Source organism: Anguilla rostrata, chromosome 8 (assembly GCF_018555375.3).
Source record: "Anguilla rostrata isolate EN2019 chromosome 8, ASM1855537v3, whole genome shotgun sequence".
NCBI lineage: Eukaryota > Metazoa > Chordata > Actinopteri > Anguilliformes > Anguillidae > Anguilla > Anguilla rostrata.
In genome coordinates this window covers 18,123,550-18,147,217 of record NC_057940.1, presented here as the reverse complement: position 1 = coordinate 18,147,217, position 23,668 = coordinate 18,123,550, and the positions used below count along the sequence as shown (strand labels likewise).

Genomic DNA, 23,668 nt, shown 5'->3' with positions numbered 1-23,668 from the left:
CCATATTTATTCATATCTCGCATCCATATTTCCTAGCTTGTACAATATTCACTTTAACCTTGGTCGTTACCATATTGTCTGTTTCAAAAACAGAATAAAAGACCGAATGAGGAGACAGGACAACAGAAGCTAGCCTGACAAATTGATTGGATAACTGCTAGCATGTTGGAGCTATCAAACACAATTACAAAAACAAGATGGCATTTGTTTAAGGTTGCTGCCTTTAATACCAGCAGAATTCCCTCTTTGTTTGCGGTTTCTTTTGTAGGGAAAACACAGGGCATGACATGTTTTTTTTTTCTTGGATGAAAACAGGACCAATTCTAGCAGCAGGAAAGGACCTTTCATCACCTTACATGGCTGCCCTAAAAGAGCTTGCTTGTCGTATTCACTTCACACAATTTCAAGAATCTGTTAATGATACCATTATGTTAACACCATCTTTTAAAGTGACTGGACTGTGACAGATATTAAAAAAACAACTTGTTTGAACCATAGTTTTAATTTATTAAACATTTTCTTTAATGGAGTAATGAATGAGTGCTGAGAATCTTAGTAGTTTGTCTCTTGAATTTGCCAGTAAGAATATGTGCCATGATCGTATTATGACAATTACATATATGATTCAAATGTTACACTACATTATTTACACTACAAATTGGTGAAATGAGTAGTTACTGGAGCCTAAAGTCTATCGCAGCAGAACCAGAAGACCTTTTGCTTGATTTTTCACCACAGAATGTACAATTATTATAATTGGAATGGCCAAGCATGAAAAAATCCTTATTGCAAAAAATATATGAGAATATATTCTTCATTACTATTCTTCTACGAACAAAAAATGGTTTATATAATTTATTCAGGCATTCTTTTTATCTCACTTGAATCTCACAATCTCTGTTTCATGTTGGGCATCATACGTTCTGTGCCTGTGGGCTAAGTCTAGTGGGGCCTAAGACTCTATGTCTGTCAGCAATACCCCAGTTCCCACATTCCACCAGATAACTACCCGGTCTCAATAACGGTGTTCCTGGTTTTCAGGGCCAAGGGTCGTAAGAAACTGAAGTAAATGTGACTGACAGTGTGTGTGTGTGTATGCGTGGTGTGTGTGTGTGTGTGTGTGTGTGTGTGCATGTGGCCTGTGTGTGTGTGTGTGTGTGTTTTTGCATGTGCACGTGTGTGTGTGTACATGTGTGTGTTTTACTTACTCTAGAGTTAAATTGAGAATGTAGCCACTTTTAATTGGAGCCATCTGTGCTGTGGGGTCCTTACCCCAGAAACAGATACTACCCATTGCATTTCCCTCCACATCAAACACTCTCCACTGCAAGTTTAAGGACCAAGAGCATTTCTCCATGTCTTGGATTGTCTTAAATTAACTTTATTTTTTAATATGATTTGTTGTTTTTGCTGTGTTTTTGTCTTTTGTTTAGGAGGAATCACAGGAAATAGTCAGACTTTGAAATGGCTGTGCACATTTCACATTCCAGCTGTTTGTATTTTTGGAATGTAAGCCATCTCCACATTTTCTGCCCCTTGGTAACATACTGTGAGTGTGGGGAATTAGGGTTCGTGATTGTGGTGGCCTCTCCATCATTGTCTGATTCTGCTACTTTGCTTTGCCTCCCACATTTATTTTCCTTCTTAGGGAAGAGTCTATTAGCCAGCTACACGTGACACAGAAAATAATCAGACTTCCTGCCCAGTTGTTTGTCTTTAATATTCCCCTCTTGGGTACCTTATGACAGTCTCTCACTCCCCAGAGTGATGAAACTGTAACAGGCTTGACTGCTCCCTTCAGCCTGAGGCAGCAAGCATTTCCCACAATGCCTCAGGATACAGCTATGGGCCTCATTCCAAAGTCAAGAGAGTTAAAATCATCCACACTGCAGATTTACAATTTCTATCACCACAAAGTACCATGCAAAAGTACAGAGCTCCAAATAAGAACTTTTTCAAAGATATGCTTGCTGTCTTGCCTCTATTCCCAAGAAGACGTTGCTCATTACAGCTAGCTGCCCCTTCTGTCGCCGTGAAGTACACAAACTACAACAGTTATACTCCCCACATGTCCATATGTAGCACAAATCATCTGGACTCCTGTTAAGGGAACAGACTATTGCTGAACTAGAATGTGTATAATTTTTGAGTAGGAGGTCTGTGTATGAATTCTTAGGCAGATGAAACATTGAATAAATTGCAGTACTTCCTCTCAGTGATACACAAACCTTCTGGAGACTGGGTAAATACCTGCTGAAGCTGCCAGAGCCAGAATAAGCACTTCAACCTTATCTGTTCTTTGCCAGATGTTCAGGATTACAAACACTGAGATGGAAATGAACTTAACAGAACTGGAATCAAGTGGGATGTTTAGTCTCATATGTCATGCATTATAATTCTACAGAACCTTTAGGGGGAAAAGTTATTTGCTAAGTTGAGAACTTTGGACTTGTTCAAAGGCAATATGATTCACATGTTAGTGAGCGCTATGATGTACTCTCTGTAGTGTTCAAGTATGTCAAGGAGCTGAATGTTTTGTTTTTTATGCACTGCATATATTTCTTGATTATAAATTGAGGAGGAATGAGAGACCTCAATGGTTCTCTTTCACTTATTTATAAAAGAAGCTTCTTTGTGTCTTAGGGGATGGCTTTTGCAAAAGCATTTCTTCCTGCTTGGGCCAATTCAGCTGGATATCACCCCTTCCTCTAACCAAAACTTATTAAAATAAAGAAATTCTGCATGCTCTCATCGAGTGCTGAATCACAACTGCAAGCGCTGTCCATGACCTATATTTGAATGTGCAGACTTGCCATAGGGCTGGATGGAGTCCAGATGTTTATTGGAGTTGGAGAAAGGGGGGGAGTAGTTGCTGGGTTGCCAAAGGAAATGGTCCACAGAAACTCACACCCATCATCCCGCCCACAGATATATCAGCTCTCCAAGTGGGATGTGTGGCTGTCAGTCTATTAGAGCCAAAATGGCTGACAGACCCTTGATGGAAGACCTCCTGGACAGGTTTCGTTTGTCTCCTCTCTGTGTCACATGCCTCCTGTCATTCCTGGAAGTTTTGAGCACCGCATATACAACAAGCCAAGGATAACCTGCAGGGGTTTTCTGGCATCTGGCTTCCATTTCCAGTCTGGCTGATTTATTACATTTGGCGTGTGGGAAAGCAGAGGGGGCAGCGTGGGTGTCTAAACCAGCACCCTTCCCCTTGCTGCCCCCACCCCCAAAGTTCTGATGTTGACCATCGGTGTCCGAGATTGGCAGTATCCTCTGCTAGTGGGGAAGCACTATTAACAGCAATAGGTTGTGGTTTGTGAGAGATGCAGCCGATTAGCCATGTGGTGAAGATCCATGTTAACATGCACTGACAGCAGAAAGAGGTGGCTGTAATTAGCTCCATATAACTCCAACCAGGACATATTGAGTTAACAGAAGGTCTTGACCAAGGTCAGAAAGGGCACTAACAAAAACTGATACACATTGTGTAGAATTTCTCTGTTGCAGTGAACACTGGGGATGTGCAATTGCAATTTTTAGATGCCAATTGCAGGTTTGTTTATGAATTAATAACCATGCAGCAACAAAACGCTTTTGTAGAACAGGCTCAGAAGTAAATTAAGCAGAGGGGCAGTGATTCTTGAACACGTTCTGTCAAATATCAGAGTTCATGCATGGTGAAAGTATTTTTTTTTGACAGGGAGCAGACGTTGGAGAGAAGATATGAAAGGGTCTGTTCTATTATTTTTTGTTTTGCTTTCTGCTACTGAGTTTAGAAATCTTAAATCAACCATCCTCGTGGTTGTTAACCTATAGTATGTAGCATGAATTAAGTATACTGCTTATTGGAAACTAAGGTAAACAGGAAGCGGTTACTGTAACATCCTCATCAAACGGACTTGAGGCTTGCGAGCTTGAAATAAATTTGCATTCAAACTGCAGTTTTCCCTAGACTTATTTTTCGTTGCTCTGTGGAGATAGTGAGTGTGCCAATTTAAAATATGGATGATCCATTTACTGGTAATTCATTTTGACCTAATTGTGTCTAATGTGATGGCCGTTGTGACCTTTGTGTACTTAAGAGTATACAATTAAAGTTTAGCTTTTATAACTTTCATACTTTCATTTCAACTAAAAATGTTCACTGCAGTGTCTTTGTTAGTTTAAAAGAGGGACACAGTTGTAGCCCAACTGCATTAAAATGCATTCAAGTAGAATGGAAATTATCTCCTGTTGGGTAACATTTATTTAAATCACCATGCTTTCTGTTCACCCAAACCAACTGAAAACACATTCAGCATGATCAGCTGTTTAAAGGTTTTCAGTTTCCACATTTGCAAGATTGCGAGTTTTGGATGAGGCCCGAACAGCACTTTATCTGACGAGCGTCCAAAAGAATGTTTCAGAGCCGTGGGTTTATGATCTAGCGCTGTCTCTCCTGGACACATTTTATTTGTATCCCTCTCCTTTGTATGCATTCCATTCCTTTTTTTTTGTCATGACATTTTTTCCAGTGTGTGAAAAGGCTCTAATCCTCATCGCCAACGCTAGCTTATGGGGCCGCCTGGTATGTAAATGGCCTGTGGCTTCAACTGCCATTCAAATACTTGAATGCTCAGCACCGCAAATGTGTGATATAGATCAGAAATTTGCCACTGGTGTCCTGTCCTGCGCCCTCTCTTCAATACGGTTGCCGGGGCAGTGGCGGCAGCCGTGAAAAGTGAATGCTGGGCAGGGGTTTCACTGTGGAGGGAACTGTGGGACGGCGGCAGCAGCAGCAGCTCTTTTTTCAGGCAGCAGCACAGCTGCAGCCTCTGGGTGTCCGTTTGTCATCTTTCAGTCAGCAGTGACAGAGGAGAGCGCTGTGGCGTTACAAGCGGCAGCTCTGCACGTGCGATGCTTTTGTCTGGAGACCGGAGCCCAAGATTGCTGTGATGGCAGTGGTGAACACCGGTCCGGGAGGCCTCTCCGGGCAGCGCGCAGGGGCCTCTGAACGCACGGCACAGATCAATCACCTGGTCGCATTCCACAGCCCCCCGGCAGCGTTAATTGGGCCCCGCGTATCGGTAATGGCTCACATCTGTTAGTCCTGCAACAAAAGCCGGCGGCCCTGTTAAGCGCCGCGGGTTATTTTCAATCAGCAGAAAGGCTCTCCTGCGACAGTGCACGTGGTCTTTTGTTGCATGGCAAACAATACAGTAAAACAACACTCAGGAAGAAAAGAGTGAAAACCACATGCTTCTCTTTTTGGGTGAGGGAAGAGCCAAAGCCCCCCTGGAATGTGGGCCAAACAAAAAAGAGGGCGGTTGAATTTGAGTAGGGACCCCCCCGTCAGCATGCAGTCCTCACTGGTTTCTCAGCTAGGATAAGAGGCGAGTGTGTGCATTTGCCCTGTTGGTACGAAATCTCCTGCTCACTCTAGTCACGCCAACCCAAGGACGATGCTGTAGTTCCGATACATCTGTTTTACTGGGGGAGGTCTGGTCAGACTGGGGGGTCTTTGGTCTGATGTCACACAAATTGACCATCACCAGGTGGTTATCCAGGCCAAACTTTAATATAGAGGGTTGGATCTGTTTTGACCCCTGGTTATTTTATCAGAACACTACAGTACTGCAAATAAAAAGTAAGCAAAAGATAAAATCATTTAAACCTGTTCCGTACTTGACATTACAAATCCCCAGACTGATCAACTACCTTTATTTTTGATGGTTGAGTGCAAATTACCCACAAGCATGCCTCATTTTGTTCCAAGTTTATTGTGATTTCAAATAAACCAATAATTAGTCTAGGGATATAACAAGTTCATTTTTTCTCTATTTCGTCAACAAGTGAAAAATGCTTTCAGTGACTTGGAGCCCCACAATTGTGTAAAATTTGTGGCAGCCAGGTAAATATTTCACAAGCATAACACAGAATGAATTGCCATCAAGAACAGCTGCATGACAGATAACTAGGCTACACTTATGGTATCTACATTTTCCTGTAGGCTAAAATAAAATAAAACTTCTGCACCTTCTTGGCCAGCTATTATTAACTTTGCAAATTGGGATTTTTTTTTAATCGATTGTGACTCAAGTTATATGAGTACTTGTTTACTTGAGTTGATTCCCATCTCAGTTTGAATCTAGAATGAACCGATAATTATGCCTTGATGAGTTTGCGCCTATTAAAACACCTCTGTAAGCAAAGAAAGCCTGAATAAACTGTAACGAATATTCGTCTTTGTTTTTATCAAGAACGCAATCCATAAGAGTCCCTACTAGATTTGAAATGCAGAGGAAATACCTTTTGGATGTGATCACAGAGGGAAGGAGGCTTTTGGTGAATAACGAATCGCAAGTGTGGTTTGAAATGGCAGGGTGCTTTATTACCGCTGTACCTTTACGTCAAGATTAAAGTCGTTCTTTTTTTATCTGTGCAGTGAGGGGGGAGGGGGGAAAAAGTAGTTTACCGAGAGCTTGAGAAGTTTTGTATTCTTATCGGCTGACCCCCTTGGCTACGGGTTCGTCTGGGAGATGAAGTGGCTGTGAGAAACCCGAGTCTCCACTTGAGCGAGTAGCTCCAGGGGACATTCTGGAATGTTTTCCGACCTCTCCGTCTAATGCTTTCCATCATGTTCGCAGCCCAGCCGAAAGCTGCCAGAAATCCCAAAGAAAGTGTGGTAGCCCACCTCGTGCTATGTAGCGCTCGCTCTTTGTGTCACATGAGCCACTTGGCGATTCGCTGATTCCTTACACAAACTTCCAGGCATATTTGTTGACCGAAAAACCTGCAAACAACAGTCGATGTTGCTGTGAGGGTGTGGACGCACCGCAAAATATTGAGATGAGCACTACAGTCTTTGTGAATGGGTCAGCAATACCACACGTGATGTTATGGGGCCTTATACCTCACTGAATCTGTGGCATTAAAAAAATATCGGAAATTAGGTTGGGGGCTGTTTGACCCTATCGTATTATAGTTGGAGGCCCCTCAGTGGTATCACGTTGCAGGAAATAAGTACGGTAAACATGTGCTGCTCATGACTCATTTTATAGATCACCACCAATAGGTGCTGCAGACTCTTAATCAAAAATAGGAATCATCAGATCCTGTCTTCACACATCATGCTCCCACAACGATCTGAGCAGATGGGAGAGGTCAAGGTTCCCTAGCACAGGAACGGGCTGCCATGGTGACACTGCCCCTTCTGTTTGCGGTTAGCAAATTAAATCTCCTAGACACACGAAAGCACCTTGCAACAGGGGGGCCAGCAAGGCAGACCGTGACCCTCCTGCATTCGTCTCTTTGTCATAATCTGCAGTGGTTAGCTTGAATGCTAAATGTGTTTGCAGCTGAACTCCACCTCTGCTAAAGTCTGTATTTCACTGAAACCCAAATTGAGCAAAGGCAAAAATAGTAACTTTATTTGTAAGGTTGCATTTGTCTTCAGCTGAACAGGTCTTTTCTAATTAACTGAAGAGATCAGAGTCAAAGTTAATGTCAGTATGTGATTTGGTTTTTGATTTATTGAGTGTGTAGTAGAAAGCTTTCTCATTTTTACCTGCTGCATCACACAAAGCTTAATGACAGCACTGAGCTCGATTGGTGGGCTTACCGTGAGGCTGCTTTTTGAAGATTAAAGTAGGTGGGTTTCCTTTTTGTAGCAAAATCATAAGGTTAGGAGATGTCCCGGGGTGACCTACACCTATTTACACATTAAACATTAAAGTTAAGTGCTGCAAAAATATATAAAATTGACAGAAGCCTTCAGGTTGGTGATGTGAGAGGATACCAAAAGTGCTAGGAGGTTAGAGAGAACCAAGGTTATTTTCTGATGGAAGACGGCAAGGGTTTGGTGAAATGTAGTTTGTTTTGAGAATTAATAATGATCTGAGTGGGTTCCAAGGCCATTTATTATCTATTAGTCATTGCCCCAGTACTACAGAATAAGCCAAGAGTGGACTATTTTTTGGTGTTTCTGAATAGAGCCTTGTTCAGAACGTGGGAACAAGGTCTAAACATGGAAAAACTTATAAAACTATTACAATAGATTCTTTTGTGTACTTTCTCTCAATTTATTTTTGTAGCATTCATGCTTTTCCCACAAATAGGAAAAATGATGGAGAAGGAAAGATTTTTCTGGTTATCAAACAATATCTTGTTTTTAGAATGCTGCCCCTGACTAACCCTTCTATTGTCACAAATTTATATGTGTTTTTGTGTTAGCATTTTGAGGAGAATCAGACCTCCTAGCTCTATTAACTGTGGGATTCGCCCTCCCTCCGTTACTCTCTTGTATCAGACAGATTTGTTAGAATGGGTTGAGTTCCAGAGGTTGCTGCACATCTTGCCATGTCTATGTGTAAGATGCCTGTTATTCCAACTCACTATTCCAACAGGCCATTAATGGCCTGATGCTATGTATGCTGTTTCTTCTTCTCTGGTGTGTTAAAGCAATTGTTAAATCGGTTCATTTCCTTGTTTATACATCATTAGGCCACTTTTGCAGTCATATTAGTGTATGGTGCTTTTTAATGATGGTGCTTTTTAATGAAAAATAAAAGTAGGGTAGGTGCTATCAGTGTTTTGTACATCAGTCTTGACCCTTCTTGTTAAGACTTTAATGGTTCTGGTGGAATACAGACAACTCTTACTTTTTATTACAGTAATTGGTGTACTGTGTGCTGTGACCTGTTTTGACAGCCAGAATGGTACTTTTTACACCAACGTGTATCTGAGTCATACTCTGAATACGGGGAGCTATTAAAAGAAAAAGGAAAAAACGAGCACAAAACTCCAAATTCAAACAGCACGCAAGACTTTGTTTCATCTCCTGCCAAAGGTAGTGGTTTGAAAATTTCAAAGTCTGAGAGAGAACCCGGCAGGAGCCAGCAGCAGGTCTCAGGAAAAACAAAAGGAAAAAGGAAGTGAATAACATTTACTGCCAAGTGTCCAAAAGCTTATGAGGCCCCAGTGCACCTTGGGTAATTTGCTTTCTGTGACAAGCTATAAGTGAGATATACTTTAACATACTCTACTTGATGAATGTGATTGGTTCGATACAGTGTTTTACATGCAGCAATGTTTGAAAAATATGTATGTCACTGGGAAAACGTTAAGGTTGTTCCTGTTTGGCTTTTTGTCTCCTCCAGACATATATTGGCTCCATCCTAGCGGCGGTGAACCCTTACCAGCCCATCCCCCACCTGTACGACCGATCCAGCGTGGAGCTCTACAGCAGGCACCACCTGGGTGAAATCACCCCGCACATCTTCGCTGTGGCTAATGAGTGCTACCGCTCGCTGTGGAAGAGGACGGACAACCAGTGCGTGCTGATCAGGTGAGAGGCAAGCCTGCCGCCCTGCTGGTCAGATAACCCTTTGGCCCACAGTGGATTACCCATTTAGAAGGATCTGTTAAGCCCGTATGCAGCCTTACTGTTGAAACGTGTAGCAGATTATATATTGCAGTAAACGGGAACCTGTTAGAAAGGCAGCAGAGGTGAAACTATGCATAGGGAATTTAACACACGGGTGGGATAGAGGTGTGATTCTGACCATAGGCCCTTTGTTTTCCATGGAGTTAGAAGGCACCGTCAAATTATTTGATATTTTGTGTGAACTTGTTTTTATTTGCTTTTAACTTAACAAAATTTTGGAAATATCTCAGCTACACAGGTGAATGACAAAGCACACAGCACAAAGCTATCTATTCAGCAGGGCACTGTGTAACCTCATTGTTGATATATGAAGTTAATTATGATAGTGACTTTACTCCAAATGTCATATCGCCACCTCAGGGACTGACATGGGAAACCTAAAACAAACAAACTAAAAAATTAATGTTATGTTTTATCCAACCAGAAACTTAAGCCAGGCTGCTTGCGTAATAATGTCAGCCATAAACTGAGCCTATCTTTTAAGCAGGACTTTACCATGGTTCAGAGTCCACAAGCAAATTTTGAATACTGTTAGCTGTTAATAAGCATCAACAGCACTGCATTGGCTACTGCTGCTCCCCTGACTGAAAGTAATTGTAGTCAGTGCTACTGTCTTGTTAATCAATGGTTGTTATGCCTCTAAGGAGCCAGCATAGCCACAATTATCGACTTAAAAGGGATTGAACTTGGCTGAAAGATATGAGAAGAGAACAACTAAATGTACCTGCTAAACCCAAAAGAGTTGTTTTCATAAGGGATAAACTGTATGCAGTGTTGTTCGACACATGATTCCTCTTATTCTGTCCACCTTTGCCTCAGTCTCCACCATGAGGGACTGTGTTCATATTTCTGGCTTTTGACCCTCTTTTTACATTTTTTCATGGACAGGTTTATACGACCTGACTGAACCTTTGGCACTCGCTCAGTCTAAATATATTTATATGCACTTTCTCTGCCTTAAGCCTTTGTTGGTTTGCATCCTGAGGTCCCTTGGACCTCCACACACTGTTTACCTTTGTGTCCTTCCTCTGTGATTGTACGTGAAATGCTGTGCTCTTCCAGTGCTTCCCCTACTACATCAAACGTCTCAGGTTATTTTTGCATTCTGCAATAATATTCACATCCCCATTAAACAGAGAGAGCGGATGTTAGTATCCTTCCTGCCGGTTGCAGATAGCAAATTCTTGGCCACAGTTCTCATCCATGGCAAGTACTGAAGCGTTTTGTTTTCAACCTGCCTGAGCAACATGTCAAGGAAACCTGTCGTTTCTCACACCCCTGCAAGGGCCAGTCAAATCTTCCTGCAAAACAAGGACGACCTCAGGGCAAAAGACCATGTCCTTTAAGATATAATTGCTGAAGTTCATCGGCAATTTTCCAGCATAAGTTTCTTACTTCTTTGACAGCCACTTAAGGAAGTAATCTTCATCACATGCGGGCCGGCAGTGGTGCACTGTGGGTAATGGGAGACACATGTAACATTTGGACTGCTGAATTCAGTAGAGTAGAAGGGAAACAGGCAATGTTTCTGCTTGTGTCATATGAAAAGGACTGTTTTTAAGGAGAATACTGTAATATCAAATTCATATTTTTTAACTATTTCCCAAAATTTGGGAATTCCACATATCACATCGAGCATATTGTGGTTACACACAGCCTTTCTCTGCTCTTCCTCAAATGACAAAAATCACCATTGTTTTGGAGGTGGGATAGGATACCAGCAGTTCAGGAATATGGCAAACACAAAATGAAAACAAACAAATGAATGCCAACAAAGTATAAAGAAAACAATGGGGCCATTCTCCAAAGACCTCAGATGCCAGCATAGCATCTGCCATCCACATGTGTGAACTCTAGCAGTCCACTTTCCAGGTCCGGAGACTGGACTGCTCCAGCCAGCAGGGCTGGCAGAGTTCCACAAATGATGTAAATAAAGTCATATACTGGAATGGTCCAATGGAGATCCACGAGAGAACCATGAGAGAACTCGATCTTCCAAATCCCCTTAAGGTTAAAACAGCAGGTGTTTCATTGTTACAAGGATGAAAGAGCCTGTGAGTGTCAAATTGAGTCAGGGTATATGCAGTCCTCATTTATAAATGCAAGACATTAAACTCTGCCCTAAACAACCTCGGTATGACCAGATGGGAGGTGGATGAATCAAATGTTGGATAAAAAGGTAAACATTTAAAAGTCATGCCAGCTGAAGCAGTTTCAAGATTTTTATATGAAAAATTGAACACATTCAAAAAATTGTTTACTTCTAAATTGTTCTTATTTTCATAGCACAATAGACCGTAAATCACCTGTGACAGGAGAGGTCCAGTAGTCCTAGCTTGCACAGAGTATGGACATCGTTAATGAATTGCTCTCACATAAAAGTCAGCACTTAGCCAGGCTGTCAATCATGATTAGAACATTAACATTTAAATGAGTGCATTGGAAAAGCTGGCAGGTTGCTTATGTGGGAAGTGGTTATGCAGGAATGTACTGTAACTTCATTTTTTGCAACCTGTTCTGTGCTACAGTACATTTTCCCTCAGATAAGATGCAGAAAAGCAAATACTCATATTCAGTCTGATTTCATTTTCTAGTGCTTTTTATACATTTTGAGGTACTGTTGTTTTGACAGTATACAGCAGGTAGTGGTCTGTTCCAGCAGTTAGAAACAACTGGTTCTTCCACATATCCATGCAAACAAAAGACAAACATAATCACATACAGGCAGGCATTTACATTTATGCATACATACTGTATATACACATAAATGTGCACTATAAAACCTACATTAGCCTGAAGGCACAAAAGCATAAACATGCTGACATTTGCACACCAACAAATGCCCACACTCACATACTGTACACACACAGGCGCACGCACACACAAACATACAGAGATATACACATTCATACAGTCTCTTGCTCTCTCTCTCTCTCTCCCCCTCTCTCTCTAACCCCCTGCATCCTTTCTCTTTGGGAGGTACTTTGGAGAAGTATTTACCCCCTGTTCAGTAACTTTGACTGTGACTAGTAGCCAGTGGCTATATTCTGGATAAATTTCTGATTATAAGAATGGCAGGAAATTTGTCACTTTTAAAATGTTTCATTTTTAACACCTTCTGGACAACTAATAATGAATTTCCAGCAGTGCAGCACTTGATTAATGCCTTCAGAAGAGCCTATTTTGAAGCCCATCTGTCGTATAGATATCTCATGGCCAGTGGGTGCATCTCCAATAGGTCTGATCGCATGAATGACGTGTAACTGTTAATAATTGATAAGCCAAGCAGAAGTCCAGATAGGTAATTATTGCTATGTGGTTGACCCCAGGGGATTGTGGGAAGTTTGTGAATAGTCATCACTCATGTCACTGTTCCCTGGGCTGGGAGTCTGCCTGTGGCCCCTCCTAACCCCAGTCTGAAGGCCTCAAAATGTGTGCTCAAATTGAAATCTGACACCTTGTTTACCTCCAGGTTTCTCAGCATGTCATCACAAAGGTCCTGCCCCTAGTGCATATTCATTGGTTCTCAGAGACAACATGGTTCGGTTTCATTGGTGGACAAGGAGCCCAGGTGCATCTGCTCTGTGTCGTCTGCTCTGACCGTGCGTGACCTTAAGCACCAGACTGATGTATGCCCATTCTGAGGGGGAGACAATGGCTTTTGTGTTCTCTGCTTTTGTTGTGTCTATTTAAATGGAATAGAGCTATTCCCAGGGGGTATGAGCGAAGGTATTAGGAGAAATAATATGAAAGATCACAAGGCTCTGGCATGTTCCTGACCACATAAGAATGTATCACGTTCACAGTTTTAACATTTCTGTTTGGGACAAACTTGCATTAGTCTTTCATGAAAGGAGTTAAATACATTAAGAAGCTCTTTTAATGTTTACTTTGTGTGATTGTTTACATGTTTAGGTTTAGAATACCACAGTGTTACTAAATATTACAAACAGCAACATATTGTTCATTATGATTTGTTCATTTATAATTTGCCAGTTAAAAGAGTAGGGCAGGGCATTGTCCAAATCCAGGATTGTGACAATCCCTCAAACCTCCACCCCCCCCCGAGGAGCAAACTTGTAAGTGAGACCAGCTATGCTCATTTGGACACAAAAAAAAGGTCCTTTGCTTTTGTTTTCATTTAATTGGGATTATATTGTCAGGTTTATTTTCAAGGGGATCGTTTCCATTTGCTCCACAGGAAATAACCCCTTGCCCCCAGCTGACCTGAGCAGAGGTCTGCTGCGTTGCCGTGCCAACCCCGTCTGGCCTATGCAGGCAAAACACGCTGTCTCTATCACCCACCACTGTCTGTAAGCCAGACGTTTCGGCTAGCAACATGGATCGCTCAGGCCAGTTAAAAGTGTGCCAACCTTTCAGGCGGACTTGTTGAATCCCTGTGGGGTTCAAACAAATGAGAACAATTTTGTATTGGTGGCTGGGTTCTGGTACTGGTGAGGAGGAGATGAGAGAGCAAGGCCCACTGTTACCAGGCCTTATCAGAGCAACATTAATGCTACATTGTGTAGCATTCAGTATGGATATGTTAGAAGACAGTCTCAGTGTTTGAAAGTATAATGATTATATGGCATTCACCTGAGCCTGTTGCCTTTATGAATGGGTAGTAGCAACACACAGGTGCTACTTGTTTTTTTGTTTTTGTTTTTTTGTAGTTTCATTCACATTCTAGTGACAGTGGAAATGTGTTGTAAATCTTGCATTGCAAATTTCAAAATGCTTATTCCAATACAATGGTGTAACGTGAACAAAGTAGGGGCGAGTTCATCAAAGTTTCTTTTCCAGATGAGTTTCTACAAAAGAGCTAAGTACTAAGAGTAGTACTTGTGCTGTACAATTTTCATCCTAGCCCTTGAATATAAATTCTCATATTTACGGGTAACATTTGAAACATTTTTTAAAAATTTACTGTGTAAGTTTAAAGAAATGTTTCAGATGCCCCTAACCTGCATGGGTAGTTTGTCGCACAAATAATTTTTTTTGTTCTGGTGGTGGGAGCAGGAGAGTGAGAAAACCCGGGTCTGGAGCAGGGACAGAGGCCGGACTCACCTCTCCTTGACAACCTTTATTGTGACTGGCATGTGTGATTAACGGGGCGGGGGGGCTGGTTGTTTAGGACAAACGCAATAACCCCGTCTCGTCTGGGACCAGTGAGAAACTGCAGGCTTTTCTGCCCCATGTCAGACGTCCTGCTGGTCCGCTTGTCATATTACAAAACACAGGGTGGCAAAGGCGGGCAGGTCATAGTAGTGATCACTCTATACTGACAGGCGCTAATACCATCTTACGTCAGCTCTGAAGCGTGGGACTTCCCTCCCTGACAATGATCTCTCCTTTACAGCGTATCCCAGCATGCTTTATGTGTGTGATTAAGCCTGATCTTTTTCAGTCCGGTTTCTCCTCTCGTCCTCTTCCTTCCTGCGGTATGAAAGCCTCCCCGGTCAGTGCCTGGACCTTTCAGACACTGTAGCGTTTCTAAGCGGAAACAAAGGAGGTGGCAGAGCGCCAGCGTGCCCGCCAGCTTCCACAAAAGAGATCCCGACCGGCGCGGGCACTTAATAGACTGGCGATGAAGCCAGGGCAAGAGCCAAATGGGACGCCCACTGACACCCCCCCCCCCCCCCCCCATCTGCCCCCACCCATTTAGTTTAGTTCACAGCAGAAGCCGCCGTAACTAAGAAGTGTGTTCCCACAGCCCTCGGCCAGAGAGATTTGGGAGCCAGATCATACCCGCTTTAGCACGAGTGTGCAAATTGGAGTCGTGCGGGGGTCTCCGTCAGGGACAACTGGTGCTGCCGAGAAAACAGCGCGCACCGAACGCTCCTGAGGTGCAGAAAAGTGCAATATTGCCAGAGCATGGCAGATTCTGAACAGTGCCGCAGCACTGTGGTACCACATGCACCCAACCTCATTATTTCAGTGAATACCCAGCTGTAAAAAAAGAGTGGGTAATATCTAAATGAAAGCTACCCTGGATGACCCCTTATGGGTGCTGCTGAGCCATTAAATATTAATAATGTCATCTGTTAGTGTGGTAATTATGTTGAGCGTGTTGTTCACACTGAGTTAAATTGTTTTGCTTGTGGTTGCTGTCGTACGTTCAATTTTTTTGAATGCCAATGCCAATTCTAATTTCCAGTAACCCGAGGTGTCATATCCCATGCGCATGCATTGTGAGAGTTTCTCCAGAATCGAGTTCGCTTCCGCCCTGTCCCAGCGCTGGTGGCAATTTGATTTTGATGTGTGGGGAACGTGAGAGGGAAATGGCGGCCTTTTAAAGCCGACTGAGCTTTTTTATGGTGCGTCTTGGCAGGATGCTTCTGAGGACTGCTGCCAGCCGACTTCCACGGAACTGCTTGCTCGTTCAAAGGGTTCAAAGCGTATTAATAGCTGGCAGTTGTTGGGATTTAATTATTCTGAATCTTTCCACAAAGGCAGTGTTCTCATATGTGTCTGTCAGACTACGCTTCCAAAAGTGCTTTTAGGAGGCTCATTTCTAAACAGAGGCTACTTAATATGGCCTGAAAGTTTTGGACGTCTTAACTGAAACCCCTGTGACGTTTATGGCCGAGTCATAAAAGCCACAGCATAAACTGTGTTGCAGGAGAAGGCGTTATGTCATCCCGCTGTGAGCTCCTGTACTGTAAAAAGCCATACCTGATTCAGCGTGAGAGAGAGAGGACTGTGTTTATGGATATTTCCGTGGTGGGACCTGTTTGTTGGTCCGTTGGGCCTGGGGCGGATTCATGACCGCTCGCCTAGGGGAGGCCAGATCTTTCTTTGCATGTATGTTTTTTTTATCAGTGTGTGTGTGCGTGTGTGTGTGTGTGAACGTGTGTGTGTGCGTGCGTGCCTGCCTGCGTGCGTGTGTGTGCATGCGTGTGTGCGTGCGTGTGTGTGTGCACATGTGTATGTGTGCATGCGGGTGTGTGTGTGTGCACATATGTGTGTGTGTGAGCATGTGTGTTTCTGTATGCGACAATGGGGCAATTATTTGATTTTCCTGCGTCCCCCTCCTCCCTCGCCCCTTGTTCAGTCTAAATATTTTCATAGACGCATTCCTGTGTGCTGAAGTCTCGCTGTGCCCATCTGGTATGGAGGTTTTTTTTAGGGGGGGTGAGGATCGAGCCAGCTTTTGACCCACTTCTCATGCGGAGGGAAGGAGTACCCCATTTATTTTCGGTGCTTTATTTGAGGTCCAGTGGGGTAAGCGAGTGATTCTAAAAAGGCATGTGGAGAGGAGTTGTCCACAAGCAGCCCCGCCGCTGAACCCCCCGCTCAGCTACGGCTGAGGGGGGTTCAAAGGTGGGCCGGGTTCGTGTGATCCGCGCGCCCCCGCGTGCGAAATCGGACCCTTTTCCGCTCGAGGGCCCTGCTTAAACGGCTGAGGGAATCACGCCAGGCCAGATCGGTTTCCCCGGCCAGTCCGGTGGCGCTCGGCAAACCGTCCGCCAAATCAAGTCAAGGCGCAGGGGAATACCCTCAGAGCACTTTTTTTTGCTTGCTGGCGACTGTTTTGGTGTCTGTGGCTCTGGCATTGCTGCTGTATCTGACAGCAGAGGTGTGTCTGGTATGGTTATACTACCCAGTCTAGGCCTATCCTTAATCAATGAGAGGCCCATCCATCTGTGTTAATGAATTAATGACCACACTGTTTTGCTGTGGAGCGTGATATTTTATGATTGGTTGTGTCACTTATTAGGAGGCTGATGAAGCCTCACTGAGTGCGCTACTGCTGTCCAGTACTGGTGCGAGAAGCACTTCCATATAGCTGCGCCTCCAGGACTGTGAGGAAGGGCGGCGTGGACAGCAGCTAGTACTGTCCACAGGCCAATGAAATGCACACTCCCTGGTGTGTGACGCCTTCCGTCTTTATGTAAACACGCGCTCTGTCCAGCATCTGAGTGAAATATTCACAGCTAATTCAGTCCTACTGGGATACGATTGTCTCTACCAGAGTAAATAGACTCCCTCAAGGCTTATCTGATGCTGGTTATTTTTCTGCCTGGGCCTGGTAACAGAATTAGATTCCTGTGAATTCTAATTCTTCCTTGGAAGTCATACTTTTAGTGTTGAAGACGCAGGGTGCTTCGAATTACACTTCTAAATGCTCTATTAACATTGAAAAGGTGGTCTTGTAAAGTGTTCAGTTTATTTTATTGGGAGTGCTATTCACCGTCTCCAGATGTGAGGTTGCTCTCAAGCAGGTCATACTTTGTACTGCAAAATTAAGGTCAGAAAAGTGGCAAATGTGTGGGCATGAATGCTGAAAGCGTGTGGACGCAAGCAACAGTGTGCTGTGCTGATATATACCCGTATATATGCATTTGGATGGAATGTGTTTCAGTCCTTCTCAGCTTGCAAACCACACTACACTTCAGCCAGCAGATGTGCTTTTCAGATGAGAGCCTGCCCCCTTGTGTTCAGTTTAACTCAAACAGGATGTTGGTCATTCTTGAGCTGCCGTTCAAGCAGTAGTCTACTTGGATTACCCTCCAAAATAGACAGTGAATAGTGTAACAATGCTTTAGACAAGTGAAAGGGTTTTTTTTTTAGCAATCAGTGTTTTACTTCAAGTGCAATGATGATAAAAGCAGTGGAGGTGTGTAGAGACAGTGATAGAATTATGATTACAAGACAATTTATATTGGACTGTATAACTATATTTTTAAAGATTTCATTTTATTTTATATGTAATAGGGATTTGGTGTACAGTTTCTCTCCAGGATTATTAGAATATTAAAATTCCCATTTTAAAATGAGAAATTAGTGTGGTTGTTGTTGTTGTTGTAAAATTGTAATTGTGTTTCTTGTTGAAAAACCTACTCAAGGCTGTTTAAATTATGCTTAAGGACTCTATCCCATTTTCCAGTGGAGAGAGCGGAGCAGGAAAGACCGAGAGCACCAAGCTGATCCTCAGGTTCCTGTCTGCCATGAGCCAGCACTCCCTGGAGGCCATGTCCAAAGAGGGCACGTCGCACGTGGAGCAGGCCCTGCTGGAGAGCAGGTCAGTCCGTCCGCTGGTGGCTGCCATGGCAACGGTAGCCAAGGCAGACACAAAGATGCCCCCAAGCCCCGTTTAACATTTCTCTACCTCCGTAGCATCCTTTGACCTGCCGAGTTTTAAGTGAACATTATCATCCGCACGCTCCGAATGAGCTTGTTGAGTTTTCTCACACCAGCTTACTCACCCTGTGAAGAATCAACAAAGAGCTAATTTTGTCTATCTTTGCTTTTGGAGGCAGGAACTTTGTTTGCCCTGCCGAGGAAGTGTCACTGTGCCTTTTTCAAGATGTAGAGATCTTTTTTTTTCCTAATGAAACTCAACACTCCCTCTGTTTCAAACAGCCCAATCATGGAGGCCTTCGGAAATGCCAAAACCGTCTACAACAACAACTCCAGCCGCTTCGGGAAGTTTGTGCAGCTCAACTTCTGCCAAAAGGGGAACATCCAAGGGGGCAAAATTGTTGACTGTATCCTTTTTTCTTTGACTATTCCCTTATGAAAGGCTAAATTAGAAAGTCAAAGCTGAAAGATGAAAGAGCCATTTTTCTTTGTCCTCCCTAGGAGACAGCAGAAGAGTTTGAAATTTGGATAAATAATTTTTATTTGAAAATTGCTTTGTGTATTATAAAATACAACATTAATCAAAAATAGCATACTGCTGTTAAACTATATTCATATGTCTATGATTGTGTCACATGACCCCTCAGCGGGAGGCCCTAGTGACATCTAATGGCAAACAATCACTTTCACAATCCCTTCTAATTGACCAGACAGAGATTTAGAGCAGGCAGTTATGAGTAGTTGTACACAAGGGACACGGGCAGCTGTCAATTACTCGTCATTTATTTCCATTGCTCTCCTCTCGGCATTGTGCTGTTCATGGATGTTGGGCTCCAGCACTGGTTAATTCACAGTGGAGTTAGGTCTCTTTCCCCCTTCTCCTTTGCTCAGTAAGCCACTGTGTCTGCCAGGAAGGCCAAAGAGGCCTTTCTCCAGCATCTTCTGTGCAACGGAGGGATTAATAATAGAGATTTATACGGACCTGTCAGGGAATGCTAAAGCAGGCGATGGGGTGACACATCGCCTGCCTGCTATCTCTCTCTCACGCCGCCGGCTACAGGCGTGATAATGAGACTCACACTGACAACACGAGCCTGCAGGAGGAGAGAGCTTTCCTCCTTATTCTCTTCTTCTCCTTTATGGAACAAAGAAGCCCTTTCTTCTGTAATTTGCCTTAACTGTCGACTTTTCACCGAAGACTTACTAGAGAAGGTGAGTTCCAGGCTTTTTAATGTCGTAGAAACGCATTTATAACTGTAACTGTAACTGTAAACGTGTTAATTGATGGACGTGTTAAACTTTTATTACATTCTGTTTCTTTGCGAAATATAAATCCGTGGAAGCTCTGTAAAGATTCTTCTGGGTCAGGAGGGTGTTTGTTGTTGGTGTTACGTACGGTGCTCTGAGTGCCTGTGCTCAGACATGTCTCCTCTGTCGGGACAGAACCGGGTCGTGAGGCAGAACCCTGGAGAGAGAAACTATCACATATTCTACGCTCTGCTGGCCGGCAGCGACCCAGAACAGCGGGGTGAGTGACAGCGGGGGCAACACATGGCCCATGGCAGCCTTTCTGTACCTACTGACACGGCTTAGCCCCGACTCAGCATCAGTCCCAACAATAATCTGACAGTAAAAACCTGGAATCTGGAGGAAAGTGCTGTCGGACAGATATGGTAGTGTTCCTGTAGTCCACGGCTCCTGTTGACATCATGACCTGGATCATGGCCTGTGGGAGTCGTGTGCCAGACCAGCAGGTCTTGGGCCCCAGTCCCAGGAGGGAATTTTGATTCTGTGCCCTTGGCTAAAACGTATTTCCTTACGCTAGGATGTAACAGAATATGCGTTTGGTGCACATCGTTAAAAGTGAACCGGGTTTGATCAGCAGCAAAGTGAGCAAAGCACTGAAGAGATTCCAGACTGCAGGAATGATGGCTTTATTTCCCCTGGGGTGAGTCCTCCCCCTGACAGATGATCATGCAGAACTCCAGCTGAATGCTCTCCCTTATGTGTTTTTGCAGAGGTCTTCAGTTTATCTTCGCCAGACAGCTACTATTATCTGAAGCAGTCGGGATGTGTGGCAGACAAGACAATCAATGACAAGGACACTTTCCAGGAAGTGCTGGTGAGCCCGTCCGTTCACCGCGCGGCTCCTGCGCCTCTCCCTGCTTTCGTATTTCACTTCCTGCACAGCTCTTCCGGGTATACTGGAACACGTGAACATGAGAGAAGGCTAAGCTGCTATTAGAGGTGGCGGATTACATTGCATGCAGTTTACTGGAATAAGATCTTGACCACAAAGGAACAGCTCAAATGTGGAGCACAACCGGTGGTCTAATTCCACCACACATATTTTGTGACAAAAAATGACGCCGCCCAAATCTCTCTTTCCCCTGAATCCTCTGGATTGTTCTGGAGCCTGCGTTCCTGCGGGGGGCTGTTTGAGTGATGGCGGCCTGTGTTTTGTCTGGCTCCCCCCCAACCCCCCCTTCCCTCCCCCAGAGCGCCATGCGGATCATGCAGTTCACCGAGGAGAACATCCGGGAGATTCTGCGGCTCCTGGCCGGGGTCCTGCACACCGGAAACATCCAGTTTATGACCGCCGGCGGGGCGCAGGTCTCCTCCAAATCAGGTCAGCCTGCTGGATGCCGCAGCGCAGCCGCCCTGGGAAAAGCAGGCAGGAAGGCAAACAGACGCTCATCCAGCCTGGCCTCTGTGGGGCGAATGGGCAGGGGAGGATGTTTTTAATTAATGGATTATCTGATGAAGGTCTCTACAGGAAAGAAATGTGTGTGTGTGTGTGTGTGTGTGTATATATATATATGTGTGTGTGTGTGTGTGTGTGTGTGGCATATAGATACTTTAAGGCCTTTTGAACTTCTCTTAGTTTAACAACCAGAAGGAGCATGGGGTATTTAAGATTATTATTTAAGATTATATTATGTAAAATTATTACATTTTATGAATAACCACAATGTATTTTTCCTTCCTCGTGGTATGTTTTACCTCTTTGGCCTCTTTATGTAAGCTTGTTTGTGGATTGTGCCATAATGTATTTTCTAACAGCAGGTGGCAAGCATAGTACAGTTCAGTTTTAAAGGAAGGAAGGATTCATCCTTCACCTGTATTGTGAACATACAGTAAACAGATCAATCAGACAGTCAGTCCGTGGCTACGAGCTCTGCACATGCCCTCAGGCACGTGGGCGCGGACTGATGATGTCACCGCTCTGTGTGCCGCAGCACTGGGCAGGGTCTCGGAGCTCCTGGGGCTGGACCCAGGGCAGCTGGCCGAGGTGCTGACCCACAAGTCCATGATTCTCAGGGGGGAGGAGATCAGCACGCCACTCACTGTTGAGCAGGTAAGGGGGCGGGGCAATTGCAGAGCACACACGAGACAGTGTTTAAATACAGTGGACTACTGAATTGAGGGTTTCAGGCAATATACACAGTAACATAATTTACACATTGTGTAACTTAACTCTTAAGCTAAAGACGTGTGCAGCTTAAGGTGCATTAACTAGAATAGCATTTCTGGTTTACGCACATCACACTTCGAACAAAGGTTTCAGAAGATAAAATTATAACACAAAAGAAATGGCAAATGTTGACACAAACTTTTAAGATGGTAGCATAGCATGTGTAGCCAGGTGACCTTGCATTTCCCATGCTGTTGGTAATCATTGCTGTTGTAAAAATGACTAAACAATACAATAAACACGCAGCATTTATCGTGTTTAATTTAATATCGCAAAGTACTCATTTTTGCAAGCTTTGAAGTCCCCAAACGGACTCTTCAAAGTTGGTAATCTGGTGCACATGTGAGAGCTACCCACCAGTGGTCCCAGTTCAGATGTCCCCGGCGGTTTGCTGGATGCAGGGCAGTTGGTCTTGTTTACAGTGTGGGAGGGCGAGCGGCAGGGTCAGAGCAGTGGTGCGCGGTTCTCACTGAACCGGATGCCCATCCCCCAGCCTGCAGTCTGAAAGGCAGATCAAACCTGTCAGTCCCCAGAATCCAAAACACAATGGTCTGAAACATATGGGAATTGTTGATGTAGAGCACAATATGCTAGCCACCACAGACCGGAGAGTTGCAGGTCCATTTCCTAAAGGGAACAGTGTCGGGTTATCTGACTCAGAGAAAAGGAAATGCAACTTAAGAGGTTAGAAAATAAAACTGTGGTTTCAGTCTTGCATAGCAGTATTACATTTCCCTCCTCCGGTCAATTAGAAGAGAGTGAATGCTTAATTTCAGGCTCCACTTTTTTCAGTTTTCAAAATAACTGTTCAAACCCTGCTCAGATGACCAGTTCAAGCCGGGCCTGTGTCATTAGCTTACTAATGACCAGGGGTCCACAGGAGTGGGGCACAGTTGGCCTTGTCCTACTGTAGGATGGATTTAAGCTTTAAGTCATCCAGGATTTCTCAGGCTGCCAGGAGCTAATGCACTGGGCGCCAAGAGGTGCACCGCTGCCAGTGTTTAAAACAAGTATATCAGAACAGTGCATGCACCCAAATATCTGACACAGATACAGATTAGATACTATCTAGTCTGTAGGAAACCAGAGCACTAATTTAGTCAGGAAAATGGCGAGCATTGTTGGGCCGAATGGCCTGTTCTCGTCGTTATGTTATCTTATGCTATGTTAACTTTTCTCCTGACAGGCTGTGGATTCCAGGGACTCGATGGCCATGGCTCTGTACTCTCAGTGCTTCACCTGGATCATCCGCAAGCTCAACAGCAGGATACGAGGGAAGGAGGACTTCAAGTCCATCGGCATCTTGGACATATTCGGCTTCGAGAACTTCGAGGTGGGTAACTGAAAGGGTGGGATTGTGAGGCAGCCATTTTGGTGCACAGTAGAATTGTAATGTGTAACATTGTCTCTTAAATAAATCACCATAAGATGGATCATCATAGTGAGAAAGCATCAGTTTATTTGTACAAAATGTGCCATTGCAACACCTCTTGTTCCTCGCCACATATTTTTTTTCCGTTCTGAAACCTACATTTCGATAAATTGTTTAGTCATTCTAAACTGAGACCTTCCATTAAATAATTTGTTTATAGTCAATTCACTGAGAAGATGGAGTAACAGATCATTTTCTTTAAATAGAATATTTTCCAGGTTAGGCACATTCTTGTGAACTCCTTCAA

The 23,668-nt window shown here is 43.9% G+C and overlaps 1 protein-coding gene across 3 annotated transcripts in view; it reads left to right on the top strand.

The window, feature by feature from the left end:
* myo10 (myosin X) overlaps nt 1–23,668 on the top strand; it is a 116,541-nt gene that overhangs the window by 44,326 nt on the left and 48,547 nt on the right. For all 3 annotated transcript variants that reach the window (XM_064346856.1, XM_064346854.1, XM_064346853.1), the window contains exons 4-12: nt 9,144–9,331; nt 18,321–18,455; nt 18,797–18,921; nt 19,713–19,726; nt 19,958–20,042; nt 20,533–20,636; nt 21,014–21,143; nt 21,754–21,872; nt 23,176–23,322. In XM_064346856.1, the coding sequence (XP_064202926.1) occupies nt 9,144–9,331; nt 18,321–18,455; nt 18,797–18,921; nt 19,713–19,726; nt 19,958–20,042; nt 20,533–20,636; nt 21,014–21,143; nt 21,754–21,872; nt 23,176–23,322 (1,047 nt within the window). The remainder of the gene's footprint in view (nt 1–9,143; nt 9,332–18,320; nt 18,456–18,796; nt 18,922–19,712; nt 19,727–19,957; nt 20,043–20,532; nt 20,637–21,013; nt 21,144–21,753; nt 21,873–23,175; nt 23,323–23,668) is intronic.